The following is a 25,420-nucleotide window of genomic DNA, read 5'->3' as shown; positions in this document are numbered from 1 at the left end:
TGACAATGCTCCTTGTCATCGAGCCAAGTCTGTCCAGTAGTGATGAAGAAGTCCGTCCAGTAGTGATGAAGGTGTTCGACTCATGGATTGGCCAGCTCAGAGCTGGGATTTGAACCCAATTGAGAATTTGTAGGCCAAGATTGGTTACGAAACAAGCAGGAAGCATCCAAAGCAGGAGCTGATTGAATCCATTATTGCAGCCTGGCACCACATTGCTTTCTGGCAGCAAGGGATCTTAGGCAAGTCCGGGGACCTTGCAAAGGCCTTGCGAGGTCCCCAAACTTGTCAAAGGTGCCAGGTGCGTCACGTAAGCTCCCGCCGCCGTCCCTACCCCCATGCTTTCTGGTGGCCATGTGACCCTGTGCTATACGCAAGCCCGTGATTCTTGCTTGATCCACTCACTTAGAGTGCAGTGCCACGGCAGCCCCCCCCCCCCCCCGGCCCCATGCTTAGTTGCAGCTTACTTACCTCCTCGGAGTCAGAAGGCAGCAATAGAGAGCCAAACAGGAAAAAAGATAAGTGGGTTTAGATAGGGTTCTTAGAGGTGGGAGATTGGTGAGGTAGCCAATCAGTGAGTGGTGGGCAGGGCTAGGATAGTGCAGACGGGTGGGAGAGTGAGCAATGGAGCGGCTTCCGGACGGGCAGGGGCGAGTGAGCGAGCGACAAGCCCGGGGCAGGCATTCCGGAACTTACTTCTAGGTCCACCGGTGGAACCTCCTCTCACCAGTTCGGTAGATTTGACCAACTGGTTCTACTGAACCAGTGCGAACCGGTAAGAACCCACCTCTGTTCCCATGGCTATCTTCCATTAGACATTAAAGTAAATCATCCCACGTGGCCATCACAAACATTCCCCAAAAGGTGGTGCGATCTCCGGCTTTTTGGCACCAGGAAACCAGTTGTAAAATATCAGTTGTCACAGGCAGTGCCAATAAATTGACTCCAGGGTCCCCCTCTTCCCAATTAAATGGCAGTATCACTTTTAGGGATCTGACATGCTGTTGTCCTTAGAAAAAAGAGAGATCCACCTATGAAAAGATAGAAACAAATTCCATCATAGTATTTTAACAAGGTTTGTCAGGGTAATGGGAGTGAATTTTTTTCAGTAGGGTATGGGCCCTAACATAATGTTTAGCTACCCATTCATTTTGGGATGTAGGTAAATGCTTCCAAGCAACTAAGTATTGGGTTTTCTCCCTGTGGGTCCTAGAGTCAGGGATTTCCTTAATTGCAAAATGTTGTTCACCTTCTATGATGATAGGAACAGGTGGTGTAAGTGCAGGTGTCTGAGTTGTGAGATTACTTTTTGTTTGAGTAAACTAATGTGAAATACTGGATGGACTTGCCTGAGTGTCTTTGGAAGGAGTAGTTCTACTGTTACTGGGTTGATGACTCTAGTGATAGGGAAAGGTCCAATGAAATTTGGCCCTAATTTCTTTGATGGCTGCAATGACCTCAGGAATTTTGTAGATAAATATACTATCTCCAACATGGAAAGGTTTGGATTCCACTCTTTTCTTGTCAGCTTGAATTTTAAAAGCCACTCTAGCTTCCTCTAAAGTTAATCTAACTACTAGTCAAGTGTTTTATAACATGTCTTTCCACTCCTTAAGTGAGGGGATAGTGGGTTCTTCTGTGGGTACTTCAGGTATGGGGTTGGAATCCTGGCCTGTTTGCTACTCTAAAAGGGGTGAACCCAATGTTTGAGTGCACAGTATTATTGAAGGCCACTTCTGCAAAAGGTAAAAGATCAACCCAGTTGTCCTGTTGAAAATTAATAAAACATCTTAGATATTGTTTTAGAACCAAGTTCAATTTTTCAGTTTGACCATTAGTGGGGTGGTGGTGATTGGAACTCAATCTTTGGGTGGTCCCAAGTAAGTTTAAAAATGCCCTCAAAAATCTTGAGGTGAATTGGACCCCTCTGTCGGAGATGATTCTCTGTGGGGCTCCATGAAGGCTATAAATGTGTATCAGGAATAACTTGGCTACACTTTTGGCAGTTGGGAACATTTGGCAATGTATAATATGTGCCTGTTTTGAAAACAGGTCTGTTATGACCCAAATGACAGTATTCTCTGCACTTTTTGGTAGTTCGACAATAAAGTCCATAACAATCTCCTTCCCGGATGCCGAAGGTTCAATTACCTTCTGTAACAGTCATGGGATTTTCCCTTGGCATCCTTTAGCTGCCACAGAAATAGGGCAGCTAATTACATAGCTCTTTGTGTCCTTTTTTAGTGATGGCCACCAAAATTGTCTTTTAATTAGGTGTAAAGTTTTCACAAAACCAAAGTGTCCAGCTAATTTGGAGTCATGGCACCTTGCCATTAAGCGCAATCTTTGGCTAGCTGCAATATACAACTTCCCTCCCACCCAAACTAAGTTATCTTTCATCAGGCAGCTGGATTTGTGGCTCAAAAACCATTCATCGTTGGCTAAAGCTTGTTTAAAAGTTTGGGTGATGTAATTGTCCATCAATGTTTCTAGTTTTGCCTGGAATCTGGTGATTACTTTAATGGCTAGTTGATTGTTTTGTATCATGGGTTTTATTACGTCTGGCTTCGTACTATTGTATTGTGGTTTTCTGGATAGTGCGTCTGCCAGAAAATCAAATTCAACCGTTTAAAGTACTGAGCCCATCGTACTTGTTTTGGGGAGAGTTTTCTTGGGGTCTTTAGGGCTTCTAAATTTTTATGATCTGTCCGGACTTCAAAAGGGATCTTACTCCCCTCTAGGAAATGCCTCCAAGTTAAAAGTGCCCATTGAACTGCATAAGCTTCTTTCTCCCAAATGGCCCACCTTTGCTCAGTTTCATTCAATTTTTTGGATGTGTAAGTGCATGGTTGTAATTGGTCTTGCTCATTTTTCTGAAACAGGACCACTCCATTGCTGGCATCTGCTTGTATGATAAATGGTTTCTCTGTGTCTGGGTGCTTTAGAATTGGCTCTGCTGAAAACAGCCATTTAAAATTTTTAAATGCAGCTTGGCATTCCATTGTCCAGTTCAAAGGCTGTTTCAGTTTTAGGTTACCCTCCCCCTTCATTTTTAAAAGCTTGGTGATGGGGAGAGCAATCTGGGTGAAAGCGGGGATAAACTGGCGGTAAAAGTTGGCAAATCCCAGGAAGCTTTGTAACTGTTTACGTGTTCTGGGTGTTTTCCAATCAAGTACTGCCTGCACTTTTAAAGTATCCATTTCTAAGCCCTGGTGTGAAATGCGGTATCCTAAGTAATCAATTTTTTCTTGGTGGAATTCACTTTTAGAGAGTTGAGCATAAAGTTTAGCAGAGCGGAGTTTGTTCAGAACATCTGGACTAGTTTTACATGTTCTGCTTTGGTCTCAGTATATAATAAAATGTCATCTAAGTATACGAAACAGCCCTTATACAAATGCTCACATAGCACTTCGCTTATTAATTGCATAAACACTGCAAGGGCCCCTTGTAACCCAAATGGGAGCACTTTGAATTGGTAGCATCCAAGAGGGGTGTTAAATGCCGTTTTCCATTCATCTCCCACTTTAATTGTGATACGCTAATTAGGCCTCCCTTAAATCCAACTTTAAAAAAACTTTCCCTTTAGCAAGATGTGCAAGCATGTCTTTCATAAGGGAGATAGGGGTACATGTTCTCCACACTGATCATCTTTAAGTTTCTAAAATTGACACATAGGCGTTTAGAACCATCTTTTTTTTCTCTCTAAATAACACTGGGGCTGTGATTTTTGATCAGGTTGGCTCAATGAAACCCCTTGCTAGGTTTTTCTCAATGAATGCTCTCAGTTTTCCAGCTCCCTCGGGGACATACTGTACATCTTGGGTTTAGGGAGTTTGGCACCAGTTAGGATTTCTTTTGGAGTGGGGGGGTGTGTCTCATCAGATGCTTTTTCGCTAAAAACCTCAGCCTAGTCTTTGTATTCTTTGGGTATGCCCTGGCTTGGCATAGTGTAAGCAGGCATTGCTATTTCTTGGTGCTCTGCCCCCTTAGTTTCTTTGTATGGATTCTCAGCAAAAGTCACATGCATCTGGATTTTTATGGTGCCTTGCTTCCAATTAATTTTGGGGTTCCATTTTTTCAGCCATGCAAGGCCCAAAAGTAGTGGCCATTCCACGCCAGGCGCTACTATAAATGTAAATATTTCTTCATTGCTCCTGTTGCCTATCTGTAGAGGCTCAGTGGCAAATGAACCTGGCTCCCCCCTGCTATTGATCCATCTAGTTGGCAAAAAGCTATGGGGCTTTTCAGCTGTCTTACATTATTCCTCCACATCCTTACCAGGGTTGGGCTGATCAAACAGCGGGTGCACCCTGAGTCCACTAAAGAGGATATATTTTTCCCCTCTCCCAGTTGGGAATAAAGCCTTAGGGGGAGGGTAAGTGGTTTAATTGGTTTGCTTACCAGTGGTTCATCCTCTGAATCGCTTCCGAATGAGTATGGTTCCTCCTGCAGTCGCCCCCCTCGGTTTTCGGTTACCATGGGTGAGGGTGACTTCTCTGGTCCTCCCATCCCAACCATCTTTCATCCTGATGCCGATTCACCAGCAGGGCTTTTTGGAGTCCTCCAGGTCCACCTCATCCTCACTGACAGGATACATGAAGCAGGCCTCTAGTTGGGGTGGTGGTTGATGTCTCCCTCCAGCATTCAGCTTCCCCTTGCCATCTTCTGTTAGACATTAAAGTGAAACATCCCACATGGCCATCATAAACATTCCCCCAAAAGGTGAGGGATCTCAAGGCACTTTGGCACCTGGAAACCAGTTGTAAAATATCAGTTGTCACAGGCACTGCTAATAAATCGACTCCAAGGCCCCCCTCCTCCCAATTGAATGGCAGTATCACTTTTAGGAAGTGAACTCATTTGCTTCAAGTCTGTCATTGGCATTCCCCAGTGAGTGCAACCTTCTGGGTGCCTTGATCTTGTGAGACTTCAGGTACTCATTCCCTACAAAAGTGGATGGGTGTCTGAAGTTGAGTGGCCCCCAGAAGCTCCCAGTCTCTGTCCAGTCTCCAACTGGGTGAAAAGTGTTTGAACCTCATAGGTGCTCAAACACTTTTCACCAGAACGGAGACCTGATGGAAACTGGAAACTTCATTTGTATGCAAATGGGACACTTGGAAGTCGAGCAATTCACTCCATTTTCAAGTGCCCCATAGACACTCAAACATTTTTCTCCTGGATGGAGATTGGACAAATACTGGAAACTTCTGGGGGCCATGGTGTCACCTGATTTCAGGCACCCATCCACTTTTGCAGAGAATAAGTGCCTGAAGTCCTGCGAGATCAAGGCACCCAGAAGGTTCCAATCTTTCAATTCAATTTCAATTTAATAAAATTTGTATGCCGCCCACTCCCTTGGGACTCTGGGCAGCTTACAAACAGATAAAAAAGCATTTAAGAATTTAAAAGTAAGAATACAATTGTTAAAATACACACCATCCATTCAGTCTAAGTGGGGCTGGACATTAATCAACAGCCCCAGGCCTGCCGGAACAGCCAGGTCTTAGTGGCTTTACGGAAGGCCGGGAGAGTGGTAAGGGTCTGGATCTCTATGGGTAGATCGTTCTACAGGGCCGGCGCAGCTACAGATGAGGCCCTCCCCCGGGGGGCCACCAGCTGGCATTGTCTGGTCGATGGCACCTGGAGGAGGCCCAACCTGTGAGATCTTGTTGGCCGTTGGGAGGTATGTGGCAGGAGGTGGTCTCACAGGTAGCCAGGTCCTAAACCATGTAGGGCTTTAAAAGTAATGACTAGCACCTTGAAGTGCGTTCGGAGACCAATAGGGAGTCAGTGCAGCTTGTGGAGGGTGAGTGTAACATGGGTGTATCTAGGTACACCCAGTATCACTCGCGCAGCTGCATTCTGGATCAACTGCAGTCTTCAAACACTCTTCAGGGGCAGCCCCATGTAGAGCGTGTTACAGTAATCCAGTCTTGAGGTGACGAGGGCATGAGTGACTATTCAAAGTGCCTCCCAGTCCAGGTAGGGCTACAACTGGTGCACCAGGCAAACCTGGGCAAAAGCTCCCTGGTCACAGCTGACAGATGGTGTTCTAACATCAGCTGCGGGTCCAAGAGGACACCCAAATTGCGGGCCCTCTCTGAGGGGTGTATAATTTCACCTCCCAGGCTAAGAGGTGGAATGTCTGGACTATCCTTGGGAGGCAACATCAATAGCTACTCGGTCTTGTCTGGATTGAGTACAAGTTTGTTCACAACCATCCAGACCCTGACAGCCTCCAGGCACTGGCACATCACTTCCACTGTTTCGCTGAGTTGGCATGGGGCGGACAGATACAATTGAGTATCATCCGCATATTGGTGATATTTGATCCTGTGCCAGCGTATGATCTCACCCAGCGGTTTTATGTAGATATTAAATAGGAGGGGGGACAGGACCGAACCCTGCGGCACCCCATATTTGAGGGGCCTAGGGGTCAATGTCTGTCCTCCAACCAACACCAACTGCAACCTGTCCGAGAGGTAGGAGGAGAACCACCGTAAGACGGTACCTCCCACTCCCACCTCCTGTAACCGTCATAGAAGGATACCATGGTCGATGGTATCAAAGGCTGCTGAGAGGTCAAGAAGCACTAGGATAGAGGAATGTCCTCTATCCCTGGCCCACCAGAGATCATCGATCAGCGCGACCAAAGCAGTTTCGGTGCTGTAGCCAGGCCTGAAACCCGACTGAAAGGGATCCAGATAGTCTGCTTCATCCAAGGTCCGTCAGAGTTGAAAGGCCACCACCTTCTCAACAACCTTCCCTACGAACACGAGGTTGGAGACTGGACGATAATTGTTTAAGATGGCTGGATCCAGGGAAGGTTTCTTAAGGAGGGGTCTCACCACTGCATCCTTTAGGGGGTGCGGGAAGGATCCCTCCTGGAGAGAGGTGTTAACAATCTTCTGGAGCCAGCCACGTGTCACCTCCCTGCTGGTCGAGACCAGCCAGGAGGGGCACAGGTCCAGTATACAGGTGGAGGCACTCACCGCTCCCATGGCCTTGTCCACTTCCTCAGGAGCGACAAGTTGAAACTCGCTCCACGAAATCCGATCAACACCCTCCCCCTCTGGGGGGAAAGTGTTTGCACACTAATGAGAGGCTTGAAGCAATGCGAGTTTGTGTCCCAAAGCCTCACTTCAGTATGCAAATGCTTTTCCATGCCAAGCCTGGAAGCCTTTGGAGGAAACTTATCGAGGATGCCCTCCGCTCCAGAAGTGGCAGGCAGCCTTGGTGAGTCAGAGACGCCAAGAAACACACTTGTCCTGCTCTTCCTCTGCTCTCACCAGGAGCAGGCAAAGAAATAGGCTGGAGAGGAGACAACTCATAGATCTTTGAAAGGTACACGAGTCTCCACAGGCAGGCCTGTGGAGACCTGCCAGGGGGGAGAGGGGATGGAACAGGCAGGATGAAAGTTGCAGTGCCTCTGTGGTTGTTCATGAGGATGAATGACAGCCTTGGTGCTGCAACATTCATAACTTCTAGACTGGGTCATAAGTACTTGGGAGGCTATATTGTAACTTTGAGCAATCACTAAGTGAACTGTAACTCAGAGATGCTTGTAAAATCTTCTTTAGTCTTTCTACCAAACCTGCAGCAAAGTGTTTATGGTCATTGTTTAATAATGAAACTGGTCCGTATTTCTTCATCTTTGTAACATCTTGTCCCTCCTTCGGTTACAACACAATATTAGCTGCCTTCCACATTTGACATAGTTTAGTTTAGTTTAGTTTTATTGAACTTGTATGCCGCCCTATTCCCCGAGGGGACTCAGGGTGGCTAACAAACTAAATAGGGAAAAGGGGAAGTACAGAAAACGAAAAGACAGACAAATACAGAACAGATTAAGAACTCATCAACAGCCACAACAATTCGAGTGGGGCCGGGAACTCATCAGCCCCAGGCCTGCCGGAACAGCCAGGTTTTAACGGCTTTGCGGAAAGCCTGAAGGGTGGCGAGGGTCCGAATCTCCACGGGGAGATCGTTCCAGAGGGCGTTGTATCCTTTAGTGGTTGAAGAAGTTCAAAGCACTTATAGTATTGGCTTGTAAGTCCAACTGGGCCTGGAGCTTTACCTGATTTCGTTTTTTAAAGGCTTTTGATATCTCAAAGGCAGTTACTGGATCATTCATAAGTTGTCTCTGAGGTTTAGATAATTTAGACAGCTATTGTCTTAAAAGATATTCATCTATTTTGGATATATCTAACTCCTGTCTTTTATACAAATTGGAATAAAAGTTACGAAAAGACTTTTTGATAAGTTCATTATCTATTATTGCATAGCTGCCTTCACAGATTTTCTCAATCATTCTCTTTTCCCTTTCCTTACTTAATTTATATGCCAACCATCTCCCTGGTTTATTTGCAAATTCAAAGTGTCTTTGTTTAGCATACTTCAGTTTTGTTTCTATTTCTTGTACAGTTAACATGGACAGATGTTGTCTTAGCAATTTAATTTGATGTAAAGTTTTGGAGTCTTTAGGTGCCTTCTGCAATTCAATTTATTTCTGTCTTTATTCAGTATCTTTTGTGTATCTTTTCCTGGATTTTTTTTCTTTTCTAAGTGATTGTATTGTATAAAATAACCCCTCATAACACCTTTACTAGCATCCCACACAGTTGTTAAACTTATCCCTTTGTTCAAATTATTGTCAAAATACTCAGGTAGTTTATTTTTACAATCTTTTACAATCATTTCCTTTTGCAGAATAAATTCATTTAATCTCCATCTAAAGCTCAAACTCTTTCCTCTTAGTAGCAAAATCATTGGATTATGATCAGAAAAAGATTTAGGTAAATAATCTACTTTTAAAATTTTATTTGCATGATTTCTAGAAGTCAATATCATATCAATCCTTGAAAAAGACTTATGTCTTTCTGAAAAAAAGGTATATTCTTGGATGAACCCATTTTTATATCTCCATGAATCTAGTAGTGTTCAATTGTCCATCATCCCCAAAAAAGTATTTGGTAATTTACCCTGGAAGGGTTTAAACCCCGTAGTAGATGATCTATCCGAAACTGGTATAGCCATTACAATACCCCAACATAAGCCAGTTTTCATATGAAAACGGCAATAATTGATCCATTAGATGTTTAAAAAATTATCATTTGGCCTATACATGGCAAACACTATTGATTTTATTCCATTAAATTTAATTTCCACTAATACAAACGTATCATATTCATCTGCTATTAAGTAGCTTAGGTTTAAATTGAGATTTTATATATAGAACAACTCCATTAATCTTTTTAAGCCAGCAGATATAAATTCCTCGCCTAATCGTTTATTTGTTAAGTATTTCTTATCTTGTTTCTAATATGTGTTCTTTGAAGGCGGGTTATGTCAACATTAAGTTTCCTCAGGTGATGAAATATTTTTTCTACACTTAGATGGGACATTTGCCTCATTAATATTCCATGTACTAGACTTAATCTCCATTTTTAGACAAAATAGTAGGTTTCTGTACAACTATCTTAGCTTTGCCTTATTCTTCAAACCAACTTTTTGAGATTGTTCCACCTCTAGCTTTCTTTTCTATCTCCGTTTCTTCACCTAGATCTGAAATTAGTTTGTGTCTAATCAAGAAATCCTTCGCTTTTTCTATAGAATTCAGTCTAAATCTTTGTTCTTGATAAGTATCACTTCTTCCAGTTTATCCCAAAGGAAGAGAATTTTTCTCTTCTTCAAGATGTCAGTAAGGAAAATATAAGCTTCCCCTTTTCTCAAAATTCTAGCTGGAATTTCCTTCAGAACAATTATATCCACATTTTCCATTCTCAGTTTAGGTTTAAAATGGCAATCCAAAACATAATCTCTTGTTAGTCTTCTTGCAAAGTGAACTACAACATCCCTTGGTAACTTTCTCATGGTGGCAAATCTAGACTTTACTCTATATACTTTGCCTAGGTATATAACAAGACGTTTTTCTTCTTTATTAATTAACTGAGCCAAAGCCTTGGTCTAATATCTTCTCATGGCTGTTTAGGAATTGCTCGAAATCTTAATTGAAATTCCTTAATCTGGGCTTCCAAAATTGTTCTCTCGTCCAATTCAGCTTCACAGAAAGTATTTGTCTTCTCCAATTTGTGCTCCATAAGATCCACTCTAACCTTCATCTGTTTGCTATTTTAAATATTTTTATTGAATGTTTTAATCTTTAAAAACAGTAAGGAAGACACAACAAGGAAAAAAATAAGACAAAACAAAACACAGAACATACATAACAATATACAGTAATTTTACAGCTTTCTATATCGGCTTTCCTTCTTAGCTTTTATAATTCTCCCTTCTGCATTGCCTTCCTATCACTATAACCTTGTCCTATAATGTAACAAACAAAATATTAACACTTATAATAATATTCATTATTTGTATCTCCATATATTTGTATTCTCTGTTTTCTGTTTTGGCTTCTGATTTCTAGCCACTTGTACATTTTATTCCATACTTTATAGAAGTCTTCTTTTCTTTTAGTTCTATTGTCATTTTATCCATTTCTGCGCATTCGAGTATTTTCCTGATTGTAGTTTCATCTGAGGGTATATTGGTTCATCTGTTTGACATCTCCATTCAGACACTGGATTTCCTCCCAGAGTTCCCTTGCGAGAGCAGCAATCTTTGAGAACATTTATTCCCATAGATTGAATTAATTCATGTGTTTTAGCTGTATATTCATACATAAAGGGCCTTAGAAGTTTTATATCTGCTGATAATCTCTCTAATTTTTGTCTTCTTATGTGTGGCCACAACGGTATGTAGCTGAAATTTAAATTTAAATTAAAAGTTTTAGAGTTATAGATTTTTAGGGTTATAGATTTATAGCATAAAATCCACTTGGTTTAATAATGCTAGTGAGATATTAAAAAGAATTAACAATACTATAGTCTTTTGGTTCCCTTTTGTGGTGAATCACGCTATAACACGAAAAGAAGTCAGGATTCCAAATAGCATCCAATATAAAATCATAGTTCGGGGCAAGATAGTCCTCAAAGTTCCAATTTATTAAAAGAGCCATCTTGGTACATCTGGGAAAACCCAAATCTGAAAGCTTCCAGGTTCCCACTCAGTTGAAAGTTCAAGATCCTGCCCCAACACCCATAAATTCATCCCATGGTCCAATCTTCCAGTGACACGAAGATAGATTCCTTCCATCCAGTTCTGGCCAAGTGCAGAGACAAAAATGACATTGAGTTTCTAAGAAGAATGTTATTATGGGTACATATCACCCAGAGGTGGGTTCCTACCAGTTCGCACCTATTCGGTAGAACCGGTTGGTCAAATCTACCGAATTGGTTAGAAGAGGTTCCACCAGTGGACCCGGAAAGCAGGCCACACCTACAGAAGAGGTTCAAAAAATTTTTGAAACCCACCACTGACTTGCGTGCTTCAATGCCAGAGTTTCTGAGCCAACATGACTGGAGGAGGAATTCTGGGAGTTGAAGTTCACAAGTCTTAAAGCTGTCAGGTTTGAAGACCCCTAGGTTTTTTCCTAAAGGGTTAGGGGTGCAAGGATCTTGTAACTTGACAGCTTTAAGACCTGCATGCTTCAATGCCAGAGTTTCTGAATAGCTACTTGGACCGACCTAAATACTAATTCATAATTTCATATCCAGTCACATGGGTGGCAAGCCACTCCCATCTGGTCACATGGGTGGCAAGCCACTCCCACGAAGGAGGCCACACTCACAGAGTAGGTTCGAACAATTTTTGAAACCCACCACTGATATCACCCCATTCATATAATCCCCCCTCCCATTTTCCCACAGTAGAAAGTGTGGCAGGGCTGAAGTCCAAAAAGAAAAGATGGCTTGCAGGCATGTCAACAAAAAGCTTAAACTCTGCCTCTTTCTTTTAGGAGCTCACACAGCTAGTCCAATCAAACACAGTTAAAATCAAAACTATTTCACCACCTCTTCATGGCAAGCACAAAACACCATTGGAGCAGTACTTATTTTAAACTCAAAAAGAAATTTCTGCAGAGCCAGCTAGCAGTATAAGATCCTCTAAAAAAATTAAATCCAAAAGATTCAAAAATATTTTCCACTATGTGTTAGTTTCTAGTAGTTTCCAGCGGTTCCACCACAAATGCGCGAACGACAAAAGCGCGCCTGACTAAACCGCGGTGACAAAACCGTGCCGACAAAACCGTGCGACAAATGAGCACTGAAGCGCGCCAACAACAGCGCGCTGACAGAAGCGCGCTGTAACCTAACCCTAAACCTAACCCTAAACCTAACCCTAAACCTAACCCTAAACCTTACCTTAACTTAAATCGCACTTCTGTCGGCACGCTGTTGTCGGCGTGCTGTTGTCGGCGCGCTTTTGACATCACGGTTTTAGCGCCGCGGTTTTGTCAGCGCGCTTTTGACGTTTGCGCTTTTGTCGGGTCACGGTTTCCAGCTTCTTTGTTTTGGCTCAGACAGCCCAGCTACTCCCTCCTCACCATCTTAAAGTCACAAAGCTTCAAAAATGATGATAGTTCTACAAAAAGGAAACAGCAAGCTGCAACCAGAGAAAGCCTCTTTCAGCATGAAAGGTAAATATGCAGAAAAACTAGTGCCTAAGAAGCAGTTAGCTGCCTTTATTGTCATTGTGAACAGCTGGTTCTTCCACAGTGAACTTGCATAGTTGCCCTGCCCCAGCCATGGACTCACCTGACTACTACTTCTTCTTCTTCAAGAAGCTGTCACACAGGGGAGCAAAAGGGTTAAGTTCCAAAGCCTCCCCTTTCCCGGGGAGATTTCTTCTGGCTTAGAAAACATTCTAAACCTATAAATGTGGAGAAACTGTAACAGAGATCAACAACTCTGCTACATGAAGGGTGAGTACTGTGTTTCCCTGAAAATAAGACAGGGTCTTATTTTCTTTTGACCCCCAAAAATAGGTGCTTGGCCTTATTTTTGGGGAGGTCTTATTATTTTTGAGGTGCAGGAGGGGGCAAGCGTGGTCACCTCATGGCTGCTGCTATGTTGCAATATTTTTGGGGAGGGCTTATTTTTTGGGAGGGCTTATTTTAGTGCATGCGCTCAAAAGCCTGATTGGGCTTATTATCCAGGAAGGTCTTATTTTTGGGGAAACAGGATATTTCTGCCAGAAGTGAGTTTCTGTCTCATCTTCCATGATTGCCTGTTGATCACAGGTTGAAGCTGTTTGATTTTTCTGTTAGGTTTCTTCATATGTTTTCTTTTTAAAGCCACTGTTAATAGAGACCTCAAATCCAATCATGGAGGTTATTGGGATTCTCACAAGATTAATTTTCCTTTAAATAATATATGAGCTAATTTGGTGTAGTGATTAAGACACTGAGCTAGAAACTGGGAGTTCAAATCCTGCCTTAAGCACAGAGCCAACTGGATGATCTTGTGCCAGTCACTCTCTTAACTTAGGAAGAAGAAAGCAATGAAGTTTCCTACCCAGGATACTTTTGCTTTTAATTTGTAGGTGTTCAATACATAGTATATTTGTATATTCCTTGAAATAGTTCAAGGTGCTATAATATCTGGATGAACACAGATCATAAATGTTTTAGGGCTTAATAAATTACACACATTGGTACTGTAGACCTTTGTTACCTGTGGTGGAATATGACTGCAGTGTTCATAACCATGTTCAACCACCTATGCTGTTATGCTATTACTGGCTTTTCTTTCCTTCCACTCTAAAAATAACACTCTAAAGTTATTCTTTAAAATAGAGACAAAAAAGAGCAATAAGCAAGAAACAGAAATAGTGAACTAAAGAAATATGCCAAACAAATCACCTTTTTTTGCTATCTTTTGGGCATCACTGATGAATGTTTCCTTTCTCTATATCCATGATAGTGAACCTATGGCATGCATGCCAGAAGTGGCATGAAGAGCCATCTCTCCGGGCACACAAAGCTATCACCTGTTGCTCTTCCGGGTTCCAGTGCGCTGGCAAGCTGGTCTTCATGCATGCAGAACCACCAGAAACTGAATGAGCATGTGCCCGGTGCACATGCATGTGCCGGGAACATGATCTTTGGGTTTCTGGTGCACATGCGCATGTGCATGCGAAGACCAATTGGCTGGCGTGCTAGAACCCAGAAGAGCAAGGGGAGCAGAGCTGCTAGCCAGGATGGGTGGGCCGGGGCTTCCCTCCCTCCTTGCCTGAGCGGGCTTCTTGCACAGCCCCAACCCTCCAGCCTGTGGCACACTGACATGCGTCCACAGTCCGGAGCACCTAGCCAGCTCAGGCGCCCAGGACAGTGGGGCAGGGATTGCTGGCTGGGCAGCAGTGGTTCTTGTGCTACCACTCCCAGCTGGGATACTGGAGAAGCCAGGAGGAAAGGAGGAGTTGCCGTCAGGGAGGCGAGCTGCCCCAGGAGGGCCAGAGAAGAGTGCAGCATGGAAATACCACTGAGGGGTAAGAGGTGCGCTGGCCAGGAAATGACTGGGAAGGCGGGGGGCTGCACTGGCTTGTTCTTGATGGTGAGTTGGAGTGGGTACTTCATCCCGGCCAGAGTTGGGGTGAAGTTCTCCCGCCTACTGGCCCCACAACCCGAGCCCCAGGAATACCAACACCCCTTACCTCTGAGGCTGGAAAGGGGCTCTGGGTTTCCAGCAGAGGGCGGTGGCATTCATCTACTTGTCCGGGGCTACGGACCATGTTATCAGTGGGTATGTCCCACCACTCCAGTGGGGACCAGGGGGGTGGGCAAGGGGATGGGCATGGGGCGGGCAGGGAGACGCAAGGACCCCCAAAAGGCAAGGACCCCCAAAAGGCCAGGCAGAGTTGGTGCATGCGCATTGGATAGCTGGACTTCGCATGTGCATGCGCACCAGAAACTGGAAGAGCAAATGGCCGGCAGGTATGTGTTCACTGGAAACTGGAAGATCATCTGCTTTTGCCGAAAAGATGCATGCGCGCTCTCGTTTCAGCACTTGGTGCCAAAAAGATTTGCCAACACTGCTCTATATCTTCAGGTCACACTCTTTTCTTTGTTGTCGATATAGTTCTATTTGCTTTGAAGTGCAATTGCCAATGCTACTATTCTAAAAGTAGTTACATCTGAGATTTATCTAAAGGAGTATATCATAGTTGTATTTTTGTTTCCTCGTGATCTCAGCATGTAATCCAGAGGTGGGTTTCTGCCAGTTCGCCCCAGATCGGGAGAACCAGTAGTGGTGGTGGGAGGTTCTGCCCACCCGCCCGGAGGATTCTGCACATGTGCAGAAGCATCACACAAGTGCACAAGCTAACCAATAGTAAAATAAATTGAAACCCACCACTGATGTAATCCCCACTTTCATAGGAGCCTTCCACAGAACAACAATATAAGTTATTGCGAGCAAGTTATATAATAACATTTATATAAATATAAATGTTAAAAATAGTTCTAGCATCAACATTTAAAAAAAACCAACATAATATGTATATTCATTGTTTTAGACTTGCTTACGATGATTAGGATTTGTCTTTTTAATGCTAATTTAAACTCTGCAGTTTGTTTCTGAATTTTTTGGGTTATGTTTTCTTAATTATTTTGAACTAATTTTACCTGATCAACAAACCCATAGCTAAATCTGAGAATTGGTAACCTGCATTTAAATCAGATACTTACCTGTCTTACTATGGTTATCAATGTAGGTAATATTGTCCATTTTTCAGTTCCTAAAATGATTGATCATTCCATAACAATATTTGATTTGTTGTAATTTCCTTTATTTTTGCTGGATGTTTTAATCTAACATGTGCCATAAGTTATTTCACCGTTCACGCTCTGGAGATTAGTGGAGAACAAGATTTGTTTCAGGGGTGGGTTGCTGTAGGTTTTAGCACCGGTTCGCAAACCACATGTGCGTGTGTGCACTGTTCAATGTAAATTGTTCTTCGCAAATGCGCAGAAACTTTTACAGTGAACTGCACATACGCAGTCACTAAAAACCATAATGGCGGTGGTGAAGGAACAAATCACCTCTGATTTGTTTCCCTCTGAAAACAACAGGCCTATTCTAGTTTTTGCTATTTATATATTACTTGGAATTATGTCCTCCATCAAATACAGTTATCTCAGACAGCAACATATTACTTTTCAGATCCATATTCCTTACTGCATACAATCTAACATTGGTTGATTGATTGATTGATTGATTGATTTAGTTTATTTGTATGCCGCCCTTCTCCGGGAGGGACTCAGGGCGGCGAACAACTCAGGGGGGGAAAGGGGACATAAAACACAATACAAGTAGTTAAAATACACGAAAATCGCACAGCCATACAAGTTGAGAGGGGAGGGGAACTCATCAACCCCAGGCCTGCCGGCACAGCCAGGTTTTGACGGCTTTCCGGAAGGCCTGGAGAGAGGTGAGGGTCCGGATCTCCGCGGGGAGTTCATTCCAAAGGGCTGGAGCTGCTACAGAGAAGGCCCTCCTCCGGGTGGTAGCCAGATGGCATTGGCTGGTGGACGGAACCCGGAGGAGGCCGACCCTGTGTGATCTAACGGGTCTTTTGGAGGTAATTGGCAGCAGGTGGTCTCTCAAGGTTGCAAATCATACAAAACTAAACAGATATATACGCCAAATATGCACACCAAAAATATGTCTAATATCACTATAACCAATCCTTATAATAACCAATAAAACATTAATAATAGTATAGATTCTATTTCATAAAAAGTCATAACCAATCCATAAATATATGAACAATGAAGAGGACATGACACATCCTCATGTTCCACTGATCTAATACCGTATATTGCTCCAATTGTATTTAGCAAATTTCAACTCAGTATTTACATAAAATATTCCATGATTCAAATCTATTTAGTTTAAGATACATTTTCTCTTAACCAACAAAGATAGAACAAGATTCAACCTACCGACCCAATAGGTTTTACACTTAACATTTGAAGAACAAAGCACTCTTGGCCTGGTAAAAAGCCACTCAACACTCCCCAAATGTTGTTCTATGTGTCTTTTTTTTAATCTTTCAAGTAAAATTCTGTCCAACACCTGCCCAACACCTAAACATATCTGCAATTTTTTTCATTCAATTTTTTTTCTTTTTCCATTGCCCATGATAACCATACCAGTTTTCTTCCAATCAGCAGATTTCAAATGTACATTAAACACAACCAATCCATAAGCCATCCACATCCTTATTTTTAACATTTTCCCAGTTATATCATGTTAACCATTTTCCAATGTTCTTTTACTTTACTTTAATCATCCCTTGCTCTCTTTGATTATATTCTTCACAGCTCTTCTTCTCCATATGCAAGTTACAGAACATCTTTCATCCTCATATTTTGTAGCAGTTATTCTGCAGTTATATTTTTTAAATTCAGTCTCTTCACTTCATTTCCCCAAGCAGCTCTTCTGATAGTTCCCATGAACTGTTCCCATGAACTGTACGTGCTCCTCTTTTCAATCTTTTCCAAGTACAGTATCTTTTAATGCCATTTTATACATGACATGCTTGCCTTTCCGTCCTATTTTCTCTCCTGTTTCTTCTCTTGCTTTCATTTCACACTAATTTTTTTCCAATACCACCTCTTGACACTACCAAAATTATTTGTCTTACATTCAGAACCTCTCATCACCTCTGCATCATTCAGTATTTGTTTTAGTCAATCAAATCAACTATGCTTTTAGATTCTTTTCTTTAGTATATGGAGGCAGAGATACATTTATTACTGTATTTTTCGAACTATAAGACACACCAGAGGTGACTATATACAAAATAAATACGGGACCAAGAAATTCCAGTTAGCCTATGCTTAAGATCAGAAATGATTTAAATTGTTTAAAGTTAGCTCAGCAAGAAGAAGCTAAGATCAATGTAGAGATGTCATTAATTTCTTTATTTCTTTTTTCTCAATAGATTTTAGACTGTGTTTGTTAAAAATCCATACCGTGTACGGGTTCTGGGAAGTCGGGGGGGGGAGGAGGAGGGGGGCTGGGGGGAGGGTGGATGGAGGGAGGGAGGGGTATACATTAGGCTAGACAAGAATTTGGTGGTAAACTAGAACTATTTTGACACACACACAAAAAATTGTACTCCGATGTCTCACTGATTGAGGAATGATGAAATGTTTGTTTTAAAAGAAAATAAAACTTTTGGAAGTAAAAAAAAAAAAGACACACCAGAGGATAACACGCACCAAGATTTTGAAGAGGTAATTTTTTTAAAAAAAAGTTTTTGCCCTCCCAAACCATCTGTATGCCCCATTTTTTGTGAAAAAGGGGCATTCAGAGATTTTGACAGGCCTGCAAACTGCTTCTAGGGCTGGGGAAGGCAAAAATGTGACACGTGGGGGCTTGGGGACATGAAAAACAGGCCCATTTTTTGTAAATACAGACCTGTTTTTCGCAAAAACAGGGTATGCAGAGGGTGGGGAAGGCCTGTATAGTGCTCCTGGGAGCTATGGCCCATTTTTTGCAAAAAAATTGGGAACTTTGTGATTTAGGTGTCCAGGTTCATTGCGAAATGAACTTTAATCTGTACAAGAGTGTGTTTTTAATATTTAATTTTAATATTCTAATTGTTGTTGCCTGACTCCTATTGTAGCCCTGTCCTTGGAGCTGGGTAGGGAATTTTAGGTTCCTTTGTCTCTCTGCTTTTAATCTGGTCAATTCCAGCCTTCAGTGGAGCTGTAGCTGAAAGCATTTTGTTTATGAATCAAATAGTTTGTCTTGGTGAAGGTGATGAAAGAAATGTCCTTCTGGGTTCGGCCCCAAGTGGGGAAACAGACACTGGAGACATGGAGGCTGTTTAGAAAGATGGTTTATTGGTGGACAGGACCACATGGCTTGAGCCCTGAACAGAAAAGGTGATCACATGCTTCAATGTTGGTGGAGAAGAAGAGAAAGAAGGACTGAGACGCTGAGTCCCTGGTTTTATCCTCTCTCTGGCCTTTGATCTTGAGCTTGTATTCTGATTGGTTGTCAGACTCCCATGGGGCTATGCAGGGACAACTCTCTAGGCTGCGTTTTGAATCCAGGTTTGGTTGAGTTCTCAGATGCCATGTAGTCAGTTGAGTAAAGGGCCAATATTATCATGCCTTAATCCCATCCCCCTGGAGCTGAAGTGGAGAAGTCTTTATTATGTAAAGGGACTAGATCGGCCTTCTTGACAAAGTGGGGATGGGCAGGAAGCTATAGGCAGCTATTCTGTCTTTTGAAACATATTTCTTTCTTTTCACACCCAGAGAAATATTCTGCCTTTTCAATATTTCCTAGGATATTCCATTTTCCTGGAGAGGGCTGGGTGATAACTTCCTACAAAGGGAAATTAAATATCCATTCACAGGGGCTGGCCATTTGAGTGGAGTGCTCCGGTCTCCTGAATGGATTCAAAGTATTTCATTCATAAACTTAGCCTCCAGAGAGACTTGCTTGGAGCACTTTCTGATGGTGAAGAGATGTGAATGATTTTGCTTCAGGGAAGCCTTTTCTCTTACTGGAGGGGGGGTATTTCTTTGCTTATATGGGGGCTTTCTTATATTAAAAGGTGGTGGGGATTCTCCCTACACAATATGAGAACTCTTTGATGCTTTGTAAACTCTTTGCAGACCGTGGCTGTTGCTGTAAGAGGCAACTGAATAAACATCAGAAAAATCCTACTAGAACTGCTTAACTTTATCTTTGATCAAAGTCACTTTAATTGATGGCAGGTTTCTACTGACTACTATTTAACATTAGTCTGAATGTGTTTGGTTAATTCTGAACATAGCCGCATCCCTACTTTTAAGAGGGAATGCACATTTATGCAACTATGTTAGTGTGTGTGTGTGTATGTGTGTGTGTGTGTGTGTGTGTGTATGAATTCTATAGGTTATATGTTATATTAAAGATGGACAAAATTCTAAAGTGATTTATCTTTCTCTGGTTTTTTAAAATCTGAAAAATCTGGCATTTTAGTTGCTGTTAAAGTTTGCAACAATTGCATGTAAAGTTTGTATATCCACTGTAATTGTTGCTTGATGTGTGTAGATTTTGTATTTTTAATTATATATCTCTGTTTGTGATAAGGTGACTTACATACTTCTTAGAAACAAATGAATTATCATAATAAAATAGGCCTGGGAAGCAACAAGACAGCATTTTTTGCCCTTATGTAGTAAAATGAAGAGATTTAGTGATAACCAATAGAAAAATAGGAAATGGGTCCCTTGTCAGTCAATAGGAGTATTGATTTACCACCAGCTTATCAGGTACTTAGGAACCAAGGAAAACAACAGCCAATGACTTAGTAGCTTGCAATCAACACCACAATCAACAAATAAAAAGCCACACACAACCAGGCACCACATAAATACTATGCATAGAATAGCCCAAAGCACACATTCTGGTAGACAGAAGTTCCCTGAGGATCAGTGGTGGGTTTCAAAAATTGTTCGAACCTACTCTGTGGGTGTGGCCTCTTTTGTGGGAGTGGCTTGCCACCCATGTGACCGGATGGGAGTGGCTTGCCACCCATGTGACCGGATATGAAGATGCCGACGACACTTGTCAGAACCACCTTAAATTACCTCACACACAGCACTGGCATGCGTAAGAATATGATGTATACTTGTTTTTTAAAAGGCATCTTTGGTTTGCGTTAAAACAACTTCAACACACGCAATGTTCTGATTGCACCACAAACGCAGTAGTCATCCTTACCTTTCACAGAGGCACTGAATTTTATAAATATGAGCATGATAGTATAGAATAATCATATCCAAGGACCAGTGATGGGTTTCAAAAAAAATTTGGAACCTCTTCTGTAGGTGTGGCCTGCTTTCCGGGTCCACTGGTGGAACCTCTTCTAACCGGTTCGGTAGATTTGACGAACTGGTTCTACCGAATAGGTGTGAACTGGTAGGAACCCACCTCTGCTGAGGATGTACTCCAGCACAAGTCTGAAAGCTCGGAAGACGAAACCTCTGGTCCTGGAGACTGATCAGATTGGATCTGATAAGCAACAGATTTACATTGAACAGCTAAATGCCTTTTTATTCTAAGTTATCAAAATTATGCCATTTTTGCTATTAAAGAATATTGTCAGATATAATGGACACTGCCTAGGAAACAGACAAGAGAAGCAGGAATCCCCAAGGGCAGTCGAAGGAAGAAATTTAGGAAGGGCCTGCCTTAATTGATCAGATGGTTAAAAGTGATGGTAGAAAGTGTATAGTTTCTATTCATGTATGTTAAATATTAATGAGCCATGTAAATTAGGCTCGGCAAGTTCAGCACCTTCTTGGAGGCCAGCAACAGCCTGCTGCTTCCTGATTGGCCGGGACGCAGCAGGAGCTGTTGCCGGCCGAAAGTTACCATTTGATTGGACCGGGACCTGACAGCAGTTGCTGCCCAAGTCCCGGGTTCCTGTTGGTTGTACCGTTTATATAAATACCTTGGCGCGCACCGCGCCCATTCGAATCGCTGTCTTAGTTGTTGTTAATAAAGCAGTTAGTTGTTCATCCTGGTTGTCGCGTCCCTCCTTCAATGTAGCCTTATGATAAATTACTATTAGCTCAGCTAGTTGTGCTTCCTAGTTGTTTACCCAGGAGAGCTGGGGGGTGGGGTGGGGGGGAGGGAATCATAGTTGTTATTTTGTGGCTTCTGTGTGAATATTGATTTTCAAAATCACTGATGATGTTCTTTTAATACTGCAGTGTACAGACTCAAATTCAAATGTGAGGAAAAGAACAAACACCGTAGTACAACCAGATTTGGAGACTGCCAAAAGAATTGACCCAGGAAATCATTCATTGCCTTCTTCTACATTAACTCAGGGGCCCTTGGACATTACGCCCCGATCGCCTTCAGCTTCAAGTCCAAACCCATTCAGCCGAATTAATATATCAGAAACACTGGCTTCTGCAAGAGCAACTCCTTCAGCTCCTCCATCCACCCCAGTTTTAACAGGTTACATTGCCCAACAGGGCACCATGGAATCCCCGTCCATTCATCATTTACTTGGATCTAGACTGGAGGAGATTCAGACTACCACAAATGCTTTGGGAGTGCCCACAAAATCCCCATGCCTCAGTTCTCCTCCTGCTCCATCAGCCTGCAGCTCTGGCACCAGTAAGATAGACAAATATGCACGCATTTTGTTTCCTGTCACTTTTGGAGCATTTAACATGGTCTACTGGGTGGTTTATCTTTCCAAGGACACCATGGAAAAAACTAAAAATCTATTGTAGTCCTGCTGCTATGTAGTATCTTCTCTCTCCCTCTCCTCACAGTTTATTCTGAACATGTATGGATGCAGAGTTTCTTCTTTTAAAAGTATTTTGTTTTTTTTAAAAAAAAATGGAGTCTCAACACTGATTTTGTAAACAAAACCTCTGGGCTCATTTTCTCATAGTGAAGGGCAGGTATTCTTAGATTATTTTAACTCAGCAAAAGTTGGGGAGGCCATAAATAGTGTCTTCCAGGCTCTCTACAAAGGGCATTTTGTATGAACAAACTACATTGGGCCATGGAGAAGAACAGAGATGGGCTATTAAAGTCAGATTTGTGAGAAATGCTCTGCTTTTTTCTAAATTTGTATACTGATAAGTAGATATCTATATTTTCATTACTTAATTTTGCCACGCCAGTGTGAGTTGTGGTACCTGTCACTTGGATGCTCATCCAGATCTTTGTTACTACAGATCTTCCTTTAACAAATATATTAGTAGCACAATCTCATACCTAACTGTTCAAAAGCAAGCCTTCCTTAGGGTCAATGAGTTTATTTCCCAGTAAGTAAGCAGAGTATTGTGTCAGAATGATGACTAATTATGTGCTGTCAAGTCGTTTTTGATTCCTAGCAACCATATCGATTTTCTCCATGAATTGTGTCAAAGAAGATGCAAAAGAATCTTAGGTGATTGTATAAGCACAAAGATTATGAATGTAATTATAAACCTAATATATGGGGATATTTTGGGAATGGAGAGAATGATATCTACTTGTCCAGGGCTGATGATTTGAAAGAATATGGTAGATGTGTTTTATTAAATTGTTTTATCTACTGATATATGAGTTATTATGCCCATGAACAGGTTTTTTTTTAAAAAAAGAGGTGGAAAACTATGCAAACCATTGTTTGTTAATAGATGCTGAATATGATTAAGGTTAAGTATTTGGAGAACATCTGCTAAATATGAGATGTAAAAATGCTTAACTAGGGTGAAACTAAATCTTGTCGTATTGAAGGGAATCACCTGGAAACTTTACTAAGTAGATAGGACTTGCATTACTACATTAAGAACTTTTTAAGTGTATAAGCAGCCAGCCAATGGAACAAAACACTCCATGATATAATGAGTTCTCCTATCTTAAACCAGAAGCTGGATACTCATCTGCCAGAGAAACTGTAAAGGATCTGGCAGATCTGAGCAATGGCTTGGAGTAGATGATCTATAATGTATATTCCAATTCTATGATTCATGTCCTTTATATAGGCTTTGAAATATTTGCATTACACTTCCACAGCCCAATGCTCCTCAGATCACAGAATCAAAGAATAAGAGTTGAAAGCTAGTTTGGGAACATCTGTTCCAGCCCTTGTTGTATTTTCACAATTTCCAGTCTATAGACAAGAGGTTGTACGGAAGTTGAAAACTGGAGGACTCAGACTGGAGAGGACCAAATGAAAGTAATGTACTTAGACTTCCTTCTGTTTTTAGTTTGCAATTGCCAACATAACAGATGCTTCTCTTGCTTGCCATGCATACCTTCCTATGTTTCTATTGTGGTTTAGCCTGAATATAAAAATGGTGAGATCCTTGTTGCAAACTAAGTAGGCTTAGGTACATTTTAATGTAGAATCAGTTGATACATTAACCATCGTTGTGTTGGATTTGCTTCTTGTAGTTCTTTATCAAGACATACTGCAAACATAACATTTTCTACAGAAACATTACTGCAGTAATCTATGCAGATTATTGGTCAGGCAGTAATCAAGATCTGGGACTAAATCATTGTGATAAACACCAATGAGAAGGTGGTAAAAGCTCCGTTGTTTCCAGGCATTAAAATATCCTGGACTCTTTCTGCCCATTTATAACCTATCAATCAAATGGTGGATAACCAGTAGGCCTCTGCCAAATGACATCTGCACAGATTGTCTCTGTATCACTATTTGTCACCAACAAGTGGGAAATTTAAAAAAAAATCAAAACCTAAAAAGAACTGCAGAAATATGTTCCTACTCCCCCCACAAAATAGAAATTCATAAATCTATTCCAGACATCTGACCTCCTTACATCACAACCATGTTTGCTGCATTTCTTTCTTTCTTTCTTTCTTTCTTTCTTTCTTTCTTTCTTTCTTTCTTTCTTTCTTTCTTTTCTTCCTTCCTTCCTTCCTTCCTTTCTTTCTTTCTTTCTTTCTTCCTTCTTTCCTTCCTTCCATCCAGAGGTGGGTTCCTACCAGTTCGCACCTATTCGGTAGAACCGGTTCGTCAAATCTACCTAACCGGTTAGAAGAGGTTTCACCAGTGGACCCAGAAAGCAGGCCACACCTACAGAAGAGGTTCCAAAATTTTTTGAAACCCACCACTGCTTCCGCCCTTCCTTCCTCCCCCCCCTCTCTCCCCCCTTTCTCAGACAGAGACAGAGAGACAGAAAATTCAAGGTAGCCCCCAGTCATCAATAATATGTCCACCCCATATGGAGAACAGGGCTTATTTAGTAATATGAGGAAAGCTACTCCCGTATTTTCCCCAAAATAAGACCCACCCTGAAAATAAGCCCTGTCCTGATTTTTTGGGGTGGGCCTAATATAAGCCCTACCCCACAAATTAACCTAGGGGTTGGGTGTGGCCAGCACAAGAGGCAGTGAGTATGCAGGGGGCAATGGTGTCTGGCAGTAGTTGCAGCCTGCCAGCTCCTTGGCACAGTGCAGATAAGTCTGAGTGCAGAGGCAGAGGTAGGGGAGGAGAGAAGAGACAATCCAGACATACACAGCTGCCTGGCTCAAAGGAGGCTTGTGTGGCAACACCGGCAGCAGGCAGAGGGAGAGTCACAGGGGGAGATAGGTGATCCATTTGGGCACCTGCTCCGGCGTGGCTATGAGCAAGCCAAGAGACACTGGGATGGAGCTAACTTCTCCATTTCAAATCACCCCATTTACAAACAAATGAAGCTTCCAGTCTCTGCCATTTTTTCGTCCAGGCGAAAAGTGCATCTCCCCTGGGACGCCCCGTAAGCTGTTGTGACCGCGGGCAAGGAGATGAGAAGGAGTGGATGGCTGAGCAGGCAGCCGCAAAATAAGACATCCCCAAAAAAGAGACCTAATGGGTCTTGGTTTCCCCCCCCCAAAAAAAATAAAACCTGGTCTTATTTTGGGGAAAACACTGTACAGTGAAGCCAGGAATCTCTTCAAAGACATTATAATAATACACTCAAACATTTTAGATCAAAATGTGAGTAATTCTAAAGAAATGCTTTTGGACTAGTCCTGTTGCTGGACTC

General features: G+C 42.1%; 1 protein-coding gene across 2 annotated transcripts in view; it reads left to right on the top strand.

Moving 5' to 3' along the window:
- LOC106547394 (gamma-aminobutyric acid receptor subunit alpha-4) overlaps window positions 1-24,235 on the top strand; it is an 84,801-nt gene extending 60,566 nt beyond the window's left edge. For both annotated transcript variants that reach the window (XM_014064540.2, XM_014064541.2), the window contains one exon: window positions 21,626-24,235. In XM_014064540.2, the coding sequence (XP_013920015.2) occupies window positions 21,626-22,159 (534 nt within the window). In that variant the 3' untranslated portion in view covers window positions 22,160-24,235. The remainder of the gene's footprint in view (window positions 1-21,625) is intronic.
- Window positions 24,236-25,420: the final 1,185 nt, after the last annotated feature.

This window comes from Thamnophis sirtalis, unplaced genomic scaffold (genome assembly GCF_051295495.1).
Source record: "Thamnophis sirtalis isolate CommonGarterSnake01/CBP01778 unplaced genomic scaffold, rThaSir2_p1.2 scaffold_10, whole genome shotgun sequence".
Lineage (NCBI taxonomy): Eukaryota > Metazoa > Chordata > Lepidosauria > Squamata > Natricidae > Thamnophis > Thamnophis sirtalis.
The sequence above is the reverse complement of the archived record's forward strand: the minus strand, read 5'-3'. Positions and strand labels throughout refer to the sequence as shown.